Genomic DNA, 13,455 nt, shown 5'->3' with positions numbered 1-13,455 from the left:
AGCGGGGCAGGCTAGCATTTTGAACCCATTTTAATTGGCGTAGCGGATCGGTCCGTCCTGTTTATGGAACGGGACAGGTTGGGGCAGGCCGGCCGCTTTGCCATCCCTAATTATTATTGTTGTTATTGTTATTGTTGTTTTACATGAGAGGAGAGGTTCAAATTCGAGACATCTGATTCAAAATTTCTAATCATCTATGAGAGAAACAAATGCCACATGATCCGGCTAAGGGATAACTACTATTTTTAAATGTAAATAATGTGGTTTAGTTAAGCGCCTAAATCAAAACTAATAACATGCACAATGGCGGGAACTAAGCGGTGTTCCCTCCAAGTATTTCTAACAAACTTCAAGTCCCATTCTCTCTCCAATTTCCCCAAATTCATAAAACCCTAAATCGAAGAATCTCAGTCATACAGTGATGGAGGACCTCGTCACGGAGGCCAGTCCTGGCAAGGCCGCCACGCCGCCTCCACCGCGCCGCAGCGTCCGGCGGAGGCTGGTCCAGTCTACTCTGTTTCCTCAGAAGCCACCTGAGCACAATGCGAAGGACAACGACGATAAAGGCAACGAAAATGACGACGAGTATTGTCCCTCTAGCAAGAACAAGAAGAGGAAGCGGAAGCCGAAGCCGAATCCGAAGCCGAAGCTCACTCCTCCTGAAAAACCCTCCAAGGTCGATCTTCTTCTTCAATTTCAATCAGTTCTCGCATTGAAATTCAGATTCTAATTGCGTGAATTTTTTTGGTTCTGAGCAGAATAGCACGCCGAAGAAGAATGCATCAGCTAATGGGAACAAGAGGTCAACTTCGAAGCAAGTGTTAACTGATTCTGACGAGGTTGCGACACATGTTCCTGATTTACGGTTAGAGGCAAAAATCTCAGCTGAGGTTGGTGTGGTAGTTCTTGCATTGTTGGTTCTATAAATTCTCTGCTATGATTAGAGCTAGCATTTTTGTGGGATTATATGTTTTGAATTGTGTGAAATAGCAACTAGGTAAAAACTTGTGCCATGATTGTAACTCATTGAAGACAACCTGAAAAAATCTTAGATATGACTAGCAATCTGACTTTATTTTTTGGGTTCCATATCTATTGTGACCAGGAAAATGCGAGACTGTTTGCAGGACGGCAAATACATCCGTTTTTTTCCTCATGGAAGGCCGGGAAAAAATCTCAGGAGCAGGCTGAAATAGGAAATAAATTTTGTGCACATAAGAAGGATAGTGAAGCAATTACATCTGGTCCTATCCATGTATTTGAAAACGTCCAGGTAAGGTACTTTTGCATATGATTTGATATTGCTTTGTTATACCAAAGAGCTTTATCTATATTACCTTGATCTCTGGATTTTATATTTTCACAATGTTAATTTTTTAAGTTGGGCATAACATTATCATGCAGGAGGATACGTTATGCCTTGACTGGAGAAACTGGACCTTTTTGGGAAAGGATAACTATGTGAATTATGCTCCTGGAAGTTATGATGATAAGACTCTTAGTGCTTTGGATACTTCAGGTGTTTCAATTTCTCATAATGCATTGACTTCGTCAGATAGACTCTCTATCCAGCCAGAAAACGTTCAGGCAACATCACTGTCAGAAAACTTAGCCATGCCAGCAAATGAACAAACAAATTTTCCTCAAATGCTAAAAGATGCTGAAGTGGTACATAATTTGTTTTATATTTTGTTATTTCGATAATGAATCTATTCTATACATAGTAATCTGTCCCCTTTGCACATTAGCTGCATGTGGGTAATCCGTGGAATCTAGTGTATAGCCACTAAATGTGTCTGCTCTTTTCCTGGGTTATTGACCAAAAAATGCTCTTAGGACTTGAAAGTGGATGAGTCTGTTACTTTTTCTGGGCAAGCTCACATTTTCAGAAAGTCATATGCTGATCCACTCAGTAAATTTCTGCAAGAAAGGTAACCAAATGCCACATCCATTCGCCCAATATCTTCATTGCAATATCATATGGGCAATTAATTCTTTCTTATATCCATTTTACATTTATTTCACGGTGTTCCTTGTGTTGCAAATGCTGCTTAGAAATACCTTTTTCCTATCTTTATTTTTTTGGAACTTATCAAATACATAATAAGCTGGGTTTTTTCCTGTCTTCTTATTTTTGGATGAAATAAACTGGTTAGGATATTTTTTTATCAGAAACTCCTTAATAGGAACAAAATCAACGCCGGAGTAAATAAACATTTAAGAAACCTATGTTTAATGGAGTGAATCATTTCCTATTTAGGAGAAGAAAATAGGAGGAATTTTGGTGTAAATCTCGCCTACATAAGTATAATCTGATGTAAATAGGTTCCCTTGGTTGTTTAACGATTGAATTTGTTAACAATTAAGGATAAAATTCGTGTACTTTGTAAGATAGTTATGGTATCTTTTTTTGGTTAAATATGCTCTGGGTAGTTGGGTTGTAAGCTCATTTCCAGGAACTGAGGCTTTCATTTTTATTATTCATTTTAGTATGAAGTCTTACTACCACAACTGTAAAGATAAGGCTGAGAGCAGCTTATGGACATACAAGTACAAGCCAACAAAGGCCACCGAGGTCAGACATTTTTAAAAGGTGTATAGTTGCATTTAAGTTTCTATAATCATAACTTCTTTTCTTTTTCAATATCTGGTTATAGGTTTGTGGTAATGATGAGTCGGTCAATTTTTTGCGTGACTGGTTACAACAATGGCATGAAAGACGTTACCAGGGGAGGAAGAATTCCTCTAACAGGGATAAATGGGACATGCAAGATGGTGATGATGATGATGATGGTGATTATAAATGTTCTCTCAGTGATTATGATTCAGAAGATCTAACTGAGGAGGATTCCCTGCACAATGTTCTTTTAATTACAGGGCCAATAGGGGTGGGTGGGAATCTACTTTAGCAAAACTTAGTTACATATTTTGTTCACTGTTAGCACCTCTTATTTATATTGGCAGCTAATGCATGAATCTATGATATTGCAGAGTGGCAAGTCTGCTGCTGTCTATGCTTGTGCTCAAGAGCAAGGGTTTGAGATTTTTGAGGTATCACTATTTATCACTATCCTATCAGCATTTTTCTTTTTCAGTGTGTGCACTTATAAATAAAACATTTGTTTCCTTTGTTTTCCATATATGGCCAAATATATTAAAATTTAAAGCTTTTACTGCCGTAACAGCTCAATGCATCGCATTGTCGAAATGGGCCTGCTGTCAAACAGTATTTTGGAGATACTCTTGGTTCGCTTGGTTTCAAAAGGTTTGTTAATTTGTCCTGCCATGTTTGCTGACAAGTTATGATCTTCTTCAGCTGAGTCGTTCTGCTGGACTTCAGTTTCCTCATATTATGTGCAAGTTTTCACTTCTTCCTCCAATATTTTGTTTGCTTAGATGAGCCTTTTTCCCTCCTTTTTTTGAGTACCACTGCATGACATATTTCATAGGAAATCAGTACTTCACTGAACTTGGGGATGTTGATGCTCTTGTACAGATCAAATGTTATAGAATAAAAAATTCTCTACCGGATTGCAAGTAGTAGTGGATTATTGTCGCAAACTTAAAAAAGTTTTTTCTGTTGTCATTATGTCGGTGGGTGGATATTTACAAGCTTTAGAATGCTTCTATCTAATGGAAGAAAAAAGAAAACAGTTACATGCTAAAGAAGCTTGTAGGAATTGTTGAATGAAGATGAAATTAAGCATGAAGAAGTTTGTTATAAGCTTTTGATTGGGGGCTGAACTGGTTCCTTCCTTTCAATCTTCAATGAGATATGTAAACCAAGAGTGGGTATAATGAAAATAAGACCATCTAACTTCTGATTAAACTTCTTTGTTACATGATGTTCATTGTGTGAATCCTGGATTAGTGAAATCAGGCTACTTATTGTGTAAAAAGCTATGCATGCAAGCTGTTTTTTGGTAATATTTCTTATTTGATGTAAGTATTCAGGTTACCAGAAGACATTGAAAGTTCACAAAAGAAAACAATGAAATTATCCCCTGCTATGGCTTTGCCCAAGGATAAAACAGCTGATGAGATGGATGATGGGATGGTTGAACTAATAACCATATCTGATGATGAAGCTTGTGGCCCTGCTGGAACATCACAGAAGTTACCTTGCAAAAATAGTGTACTTACATGTCATAAAGTCCAAACTTTAATTCTAATTGAGGAGGTAGACATCCTTTTTCCTGAAGATCGCGGATGCATTGCTGCCATACAACAGATTGCTGAGACAGCAAGGGGGCCAATAATATTGATCAGCAATAGTAAGCTGACTAGATATACCTCTCTTATTCTTCACATATCTTTTATCAATTTGTTGATGTTTATAAACACATTTTTGTAAAATAGGTGATGATCCCCGCCTGCCAGATAATTTTGATAGGCTCAATCTTTCTTTCTCGTTGCCATCTCCTAAGGAGTTGCTTTGCCATTTGTACAAGGTATGTGCTTAAGCTTAATAGTTTCCCTCCTCTCCCACAAAAAGGAGGGGAAAAAATTGAAACCCTAAATTATAATGATATACATTGAATGACATGCAGGTTTGTGTCTCTGAAGGAGTCAACATCCATCCTCTTTTACTGGAGAAGTTTATACAGTCTTGTAATGGAGATATCAGGAAAACCATTATGAACCTCCAGTTCTGGTTTCAGAGAATGCAATTTAGAAAAGGTGGGTTTCTCATGTTCATTGACTTTGTTGGTGATATGTAATGGTTATTTTCATTTTATAAGACCATAATCATTAAAATTTTGGTTAACTTTTTATTTGGTTGTTCTACAGTGAAGACCTGCTGGTAGGAAGTTTTAGCTTGTACATACTACATAGCTGAGGGAATATGCTGTTATATACACTTAATGACTATTGCATAAGTTTTTAGAAGTTAAGAGTGGCCACATCCAAGGCTAAGATTGGTTAAGTTATTGTGCGTGACCTCAAGATAATTGAAACATTTATTTTTACCTCAAGATAGATTCTTTTTGTTTGCAAGAGTTCCCCTTCTTGTGATTGCTGTAAGAGTGACCTTTTTGGATCAGTGACAACATCTACTCCCTCTCTCTCTTTTATTCCTGCATAAGTTAACTATAGGGTTAAGGAACAATGTAGACTAGTGATTGAGATTGTAACATCCGTATGGCTTATTATAAATATTTACTATTCTGGTTTGAATTGTTCTTTCCTAAGAAGTCTTCAGGAATTTACTCTGGCAACCTTTTTACATATATTTGCCATGTTTTGATGTACATGCTTAGGGGGATCAATATTAGTTATTCATAATTCCATTTATCTTATTATCACTGTATTGCTATGCAAGAACTTGATCTTCCTCTTTCCTGTACAGATGGAAAAGCACAAACAGGTTGTGGCTCACTTCCATTTGATCTTGAGCTTGGCCATCAAATCTTACCAAAACTAATTCCCTGGGATTTCCCCTCAGAATTATCTGAATTAGTTGAAAAAGAACTTGCAAACTCAATATCTATAACAGAAGAAAACTCTAGGTTGCAAGGTATGCAAAATGATTTAGATGCGCATGATATGGAGACTGATTATATAGAGGCCAAGAAGTTGGAGATGATTAAGAGGAATGAGACTACAGCTGACTATACTGAGCTTGAAATTCAATATAATATTTCTGAGATTTCTGATTCTTTTGGATCCCCACAAGCTTTGCCAACACAAAATGGTGGTCGACGGAAACTTATAGTGATGTCCTCTGATTCTGAGGATGAGGATCCAAATAATGTACATCTGCAATGCACTCATGATGAAGCTGACAAGAGCCAATCCCTCAATGATAATAATGAATCTCCCTCTAAGTTTCAATTGAATGAACATCACTCTGGCACGTCATTTCGCAAATTGGTTTGTTCTGAATTGGAGGATCAAGAGGAGGAATTTTTTAGATTTTCAGAAACAGCTAACACATGTGAATCATTAGATATATCCTGTGTGCCAGAGTCAACCTATGTTCCTGAAACTGCAATAGAGAATGAAATAGAGACAATGTCTGGGGCAGTGTCTTCTGGGCATCCTGCTGTTCCGCCAGAAATTTCAGTGAATAATGAGTTGAAACCATTGGGTGTTCGTAGGCGGTTAGTAAAATTTCCAGAAAATCCATGTTTGTTGGTTAATAATGGATTTCCAGAATCCCCTTCAAAAGAGGCTGTGCAAGATTTCTATAATGAAAATCCCGAAACTGCAATTGTCCACGTGATGGACGAGTGTAGTCGTGTGGATTTCCAGCTTAAGTCAAAGTTTGTTGAGTCCACTCCGATGATAGAGACAGATACAGTACAAAAATTGTGGAGAAATCTCCGTGAGTGTCAAACAGATTTAGGACGGCATGCCACGTCGGAGCAGCTAGGCGCATTTGAAGTGGTTAAACTGGTTAGCGAGCTAAGCAATCTAATTTCAGAAGCTGATTTGTTTTTTGATCACTGTGGACAATGTGTAAGTGCCTTGCGCTTAAATAAAAGTTGTTATTCTCCCCCCCCTTCTCCCCCGTCCCTTATTTTTTAATTGTAGTGTATAGGCACTCAGTTATATATACGAATGTGCAGGATGTTATGGAACCTGCAATGTCCTTGTCTGGGGAAGCCACAGCTAGTTGGTATGATGAGGAAATAATGATGTCCACTGTTGCTGTTTCTGGGTTTTGCTTTTATGTTAATCGTATAGCAGATGAAGGATCAAAGTTAGGTTTTGAGAACAAGGTTGATTTAACTTCTGAGATGTTGGCTTCCACAACTAATATTATGACATTGGGGAAATTATCCAGAGCAGATCTCACAAAAAGCACTGATATCTATACCGGAAAGGAATCAGAGTTGGACAACCCAGTTCATGATGTGCATAAGAGGTATATGGTCTTGCCTTTCATCTATAGTTGGTGCAAATTCAGCATGTTTTACCTTTTTCTGTTCTGTTAATTATATTTGGGCATGTTGTGATGTCAATTCTTACTATGGTAGCCTTCTATGCAGTGAAAACAATACATCTCTGTTCAACATCATCCAGTCTATTGTTCCTGCAAGAATATCCTTGGTACTGAAAGGTGTTGCATTCAATGAATATCTATCTTCAATGCGCCAAATTTCAAGATCAGAAGATTTCCGAGTTTCACAAGGTGTTAGGAGACGAGGAAGGTACATGTTTGCGAAGCAAATTCAATCTTCTTTTTTTCCAGCATTGTGATTCATTAGAAAATGTTAACCAGGTATCTGAGTATTTGATCAATTACCTGATGCTTGAATGCAGGGTGCGGGGCAGTCAACATTACTTGAGTAAATGTACAATGTTATCTCCTGAAGATATATCATTAGTGAGTGAACGTGATTTCTGCAAAAAGATTTCTTCACAATGTACAGCGAACGAGGAAAACAAGCATACATGATTAAATTTTATTGATAGCTTTTGTTCATTCTATGATATATTCGCTACACAAGCAACTAGAAGTTGCTGAATGATCGACACAGGACGAGGTCCGCGAAACTTGTTTTTGCCCCTGATGATTATTATGGTCAATTTATGGGGCAGAGATTGTAAATTGAACTAGTGGTAGCACATAGTTGCAGTAGCAGAGGTGGAAATTCTGAAAATAACTTGTACTTGCTCCTTTTTTGTAAAGCTTAGGTGATTCTTTCTGTTCTCTCTTTTATTTTTATGTGAAAGCTTGATTAGTCAGTCATTGTTTTTGTAAGCAGGGAACCATAATCCGTCTGATATTACCGAACCATATGATGAATTAAGAAATTCAAGATAGCATAATATTTTATTGCCAATAGGTATATATAATGAATGCAAATAGTAGGCTGCATTTTATGGTTAGTATAAAATATACAGGATTAAGTCTTTATATTATGGTTAGTATAAAATATACAGGATTGAGTTATGTCTTAGCATCATATTTGGTTTAAGATAAATATGGAGATTAAAGAGTAGATTTGAAATTTGAAAAGTTAAATGAGTATTTTTAAAAAGAAATATTATTAAAGTGTTAGGTTCCGTTCTTATAAATTTCAGTCTTCTATATTTTCATTTTTTTGAAAATATTAAAGGGATTGAAATTGTATTTTGTGACCGAAATTTTAGCTTTAATCTTTAGTTACCAAATACAATACTCAATCTTAATCCTAGTCTCAATTTTTTAATTTTAGTTTCAGAAAACAAATACAGCCATAATGTTTTAATGCCATCAGGTAATATAATAAATAGAAATAGTAGAAATTGTATATTTAGAACTGAGTAAGTCTATAATGTTAAAAGGTTAATTACTTTCGAATCATGGAATGTGAGACTATACAAAGAAATTAATTCATATATATATGTTGCACATTCAATTTTCCTTTAGAAAAATCGGGTACTAAAATTGAATTTTATCTTTTTTATCATAAACACTTTTTACACTTTTATACAATTATTTATGTTGATATTGTTAATTATATGTTGTTTTCAAATTAATATTGGAATAAGTCTCAAAGAAATGGCCACTACTCATACTTACCTAAAAAGTCCCAAGTTCAAGTCTTTCAATTTTTGGGTAAAAGAAAAAAAGTTTCAAAGAAATGTCAATTCTTAATAACGGAAATATAGTAGATGCAATTATTGCACAAAGACGGAAGACATGCATGCAAGAAAGAAAAAGAAAAAACAAAGGAAAAAAAAGAAGATAATATAATTGCTGTAATTTGTAACATTGAAATTTGAACAAGCGAAAAATGATAGAATTTATTATTTTTTTGTTAATATTTTTAACTACTAATTTAATTCTTTTAGTATAATAATTTAACAATATATTTTTAATTTATATTTTTTAAAATTGTTGATTAACTACTTATAAAAAATAATAAATTTTGCTCACTTTATGATATTTTTCTTTGAACAAAATGAGTAAAACAAGATGCGATAAGACAAAATAACTATACTACATCTACTGAAAGCATACCTTTTCTCAGAGACATGTATTATATATAACTTTGCAAAAAACTTGATGAATAATACTAAAACAACTTCTTATAATATGTCATAAATGTTGAAATGTAGTCTCTTAAAGTATTTTCTAGAGAGAAAAAAACACACACACACAACTGTTTGTGATTAAAAGTTATAATAAATAATTTTGATGATAAAAGAAAATATTAAATGATCAATATTTTTTTTTATTTGAACTAATAATAGTCAATTTTCTTATTTTTGTTTCACTCAATTATTATTCTTCAGAAAAAAATTCTAGTCTTTCTTTTTCTTTTTTCTTTTTTCTCTTTTATCGCTTTTGCCATACCATACCTGCCAGACTCCTTCAGGCCTGGCACTCTCAAATGTATCTTTACCATAGAGAGTGCTATGAATCATGATTGCCATCAGTCTTTTTCTTTTTTCTTTGGGGATCACCATCACAAATAGAAATATCAAATACACCTTGCTATGCTAAAAGTTTTGGAAGCATTTCACAAGTATTATGGTATTGGAAAAATTTCAAGTGTATCGAAAATACTGGTGTTCCAGTTGTTTTAACCGTTGATTTCAATTAATATATATTATATATAATTTTTATAATTCAGATCAACGGTTAAAACAACTAGAACACCGGTGTTTTCGGTACACTTGAAACTCTTTCGTTGGGTATTAAGTATTTTAATATTTTTAGTCATTAATCTTAATCATGTATATATTTTAGGAAGAGCTTTTAGTATATCTGAAATATCAGTGTTCTAGTTGTTTTAATCGTTGATTTAAATTATAAAAAAAATATATATAATATAAATTAATTGAAATTAACGATTAAAATAACTGGAACATCGATATTCTCCAGATACACTACTTGAAATTTTTCTTATATTTGATGATTGAGGTTAGATATGTGTAAAATGTTTCCAAAAATTTTTATTCAGGCCATGATTTTACTTTTTTTTTTTTAGGTAAAATACTATGTAAACAACGGATTTAATAAGAAATACAAGATCTTTTGAAGCATTTAAAAATAGAATGGATATTTCAGGGAGAAACTCATCCTATAAAATCCACAACCACAACACATCATGATGAACACCATCAACAACCAAAATCAAAACTAGCTAAAAATTCAAAATCATTGATCCACATTAATCCTCAACGGAACCAGACACCGATCCCAATACTAAAGACAGAAAAAAAGGACCTGAAATCTTGTATCCGCGACAGAAAACACTACACCACAGTTATTTGTTTACAAAATACAAGATATAATAGATTCTTTAGAGAGTATTTTTCTTTTCAAAACTTTTATATAGTGTATACATTATGCATTATAATATTAAAATTCTGGTACACTTAGTAATATAAAAAGTTAAAAATGAAATTGCAAAGATTGGTCAAGTAGGAATATTTGGACCCAATAAGGAGAATTTGATCCATGAAGCTGTGTGGTTTTATTTTGGATTTATGGTATAAATAATATCAGAAATATTCGAGAAACAAAAAACTAATTCGATACTTGTTTAAAAGGACGAATAAATTGATTACTTGATTAAGTCAAATTAGTTAAAATATATGTTAGCTATATTCTAATGATAAAATGAGAATTTAGTTAAGAATTAGTTATAAATGTGGTGAGAGGTATAAATATATTTAACTATGTTTAACTTTGATAGTTAGTATTAAATAAAAGGGGACCACTGAAATGATGAAATGGAAATTAAAAGCAATGTGTACGTCTTTTGCAGTTGCATAACCATATATGTCTAATTATACATCATATGTTACGTTGATGCATTAACTCTCATAGGGGGGTCATTGGGGTGCATAAATATTGGTGTATTATTGCACTTAAATACAGAATAGAGACTATAGAGTGGTGAATTGTGGAAGGAAGGTGTATTGTCTCTACCATTATTTAATTTGATCCACCATTTATGGAATATCATTTTAATGAGTTGACAACCAAATTACCATATTTCACATCTCTTATTCAATTAAGCTTTTGGAACATTTCGTTGAGGGAGGGAAAGCAAGGTAGGAGAGATCAGATATCATTTCATGGCTAAGGCATTTATGGTGAATAAGTGAAGTTTGGAGAGGTAGTTTTGACATTTGGACAAGTACTAAGGTTAAGTTTAATTTGTGTTTTAATTTTTTGTGTTTTTTATTACATATATATATTAATTATATTACTTAACCTTATGGAAGCAAGGCCAAACGTGGCATACATGCATATATTAATATATATATAAACAAGACACATAATCCATTACATTCAATCATCAAAACATCTTTATCCCATATTTGTTCCTTTCATCATTGAACTCATAAGAAAAGAAATAAGGAAAGGGAAGGCCGAAGCATGCAAGAAAGAAAACCGTAACCCCATCGAATTTTTGATTTCGATTTCTTCATATCCGTAATTCCAAAGAAAAATCTAATCCGATAAAAGTATTCGTATCCTTCTCCTCTACGTGTTGGCGTTACTTTTGTCCGGTGGAAGTCGACGGTGACGTAACTCCCCTATCCCTTGAGTTTGGTTAACTGGAGTTCTAGGAAGCATAGACGATTTCTGACGTTTTCTCCTTCAGCAGCTCGGTCAAAAAGCTTCTCCGGAGCTTTCGATATACGAAGGTAGGGGGTTTAACTTAAACGATTTTAATTTAAGAATGCCCATAAAGTTTATTGAGTAATTGCAAATAGTTTTAATTGTTGTGATTAGTTGATTGGCTATATGGATGTTGAATTGTGGGCTGTGGATTGATTGAATATGTATTTGATTTCTTGATTGAAAAAAGGTTGAAAATGGTTCAGTTGAGCGGGTAGGCAACCGACACATGAGCTCATGGCCTGCGTTAGGGATAGACATGCATCATGTTGTTTGCACATTTGCATTTGATTGCGCTTGCTTGTCTTATTACTTTGTGATTGTATTGTTTGTCTTGTTGTGACTTGCTTGTACTTTGAATTGAATCTCTTGCTTGCACTACTTGTTTGTGAGTGTATTTAAGTGATTACGAGTTGACATTTAACTGAGGATTAACTATGTGGCTGAGAGACAGAAAATGTGACTAGTTTTATATTTAAAATTTGTTTTGAGTTTAGAAATTTAAAGAAAAGTAATTATTTATACGAAGTAGAAATAAAAGTATTTCCAAAGGTTTAACAAAATAGTTTTGCTAAGTAAGTTAATTATTTGCATTAAATTCATTACTTTTACGGCATTCCCATTCCCTACTGAGAACGTGTGGTTTGTTCTCACCCCAAATTCTTCCACCCTTTCAGTGACACACGTTCGAAGATTCAGTTAGAAGATGCAGACGACTAGTAGATTTACTTGTGATTCCTGTTATTTTTATAGAGTTCCCTTGCCCTTGTTGTTTTAAGTTTTATTTTATCCAGAGGGATAGGTATTGTATTTGAGTTTTATATTAAATTCATTTGTATAGCATTTATTATTATTATTATTATTATTAATTGTGTGATTTTAATTACTACAAATAATTTTCTGATATTTTTTTATAAACTGAAACGCGATATCGACGTAAAGGCTCAATAGTAAATTTATAATAAAGGAAATCAGGTCCGTAACGCCTTACTTTTGGTACGATCATGACGTGCTAAAAGTTAGGGTGTTACATGAATTGTTTATTAAAAAAATATTATGTATACACATAAAATTAATCTCTAAATTAATCATCATATATTTATTTTTTAATATATATTTTATATTTTAATATATATTTTATATGAGTAATTAATTTTTTGTGTGTATATATAATATAATTATTTTTCTATTTTTATATTTTTGAAATGTATGAAGTTTAACTTAAACCCTCTTTCATATCATCAAAACCTATCACAACTAAACTAATTCTATTATTTATATCAATTTGTTATCATATTTATATTGTATTACATAATGAGAATATTAGAATCTAACACTTTTAAGAATTTGATGGTTGTGGCATGTGTGGTAAATAAGAGAAGTTTAGTAGGTTAGAATGGTAATTTAGCGGAAGCGTGGAGTGTCAAGTTGAGCACTTGAGTTGGTTCAGCGAGCAATTCGGGGAGCAATAATTTGAAGGTACGACTGTGAGGTTCGCCACAGCACTTTGCATTACACCACTCCAAAAACCAAACCAAACAAAATCCATTTCACGAGGGTCCTTCTTTTATTGTTTTCTGACACCCTTCATTTTCATATCTAAACTCATTTTTAATAATCCTTTTTTTTTTCTACACTATAGATATCCTAATATAGTAGGTCAAAAATTAATTCGTCGCAAGTCAAAACTTAATTTAAGAATTTATTGTTAGTCAATGAGTTACTATATGTATAAAGTAAAATTCGAATTTTTGATATCTTTTTAAGCAGACTAGTAGACTAACTACTTTTATTGATTTTGTTATTTTTTATCATCCTTTAGTTAATAAGCAAAATTACATTGACGTTATTATACTACTTTTTTTAATATTTTCTATATT

At 33.4% G+C, this 13,455-nt stretch overlaps 1 protein-coding gene across 2 annotated transcripts; it reads left to right on the top strand.

The window, feature by feature from the left end:
- Positions 271-7,793, top strand: LOC107606063. Of its 2 annotated transcripts, none has more exons than XM_021106378.1 (16): positions 271-676; positions 759-890; positions 1,106-1,273; positions 1,405-1,668; positions 1,837-1,931; positions 2,491-2,575; positions 2,658-2,888; positions 2,992-3,051; positions 3,186-3,265; positions 3,955-4,274; positions 4,360-4,451; positions 4,551-4,680; positions 5,351-6,462; positions 6,573-6,871; positions 6,984-7,157; positions 7,270-7,793. In XM_021106378.1, the coding sequence occupies exons 1-16, from the start codon at positions 422-424 to the stop codon at positions 7,403-7,405; spliced, it is 3,633 nt and encodes a 1,210-aa protein (XP_020962037.1). In that variant the 5' UTR covers positions 271-421; the 3' UTR covers positions 7,406-7,793. The 2 variants fall into 2 exon arrangements, with proteins under 2 accessions (XP_020962037.1, XP_016163515.1); XM_016308029.2 differs by having other exon boundaries at positions 273-676; positions 6,996-7,157.

Source organism: Arachis ipaensis, chromosome B07, assembly GCF_000816755.2.
Source record: "Arachis ipaensis cultivar K30076 chromosome B07, Araip1.1, whole genome shotgun sequence".
NCBI classification, from domain to species: Eukaryota; Viridiplantae; Streptophyta; class Magnoliopsida; order Fabales; family Fabaceae; genus Arachis; species Arachis ipaensis.
This window is presented reverse-complemented; position numbering and strand designations above follow the sequence as displayed.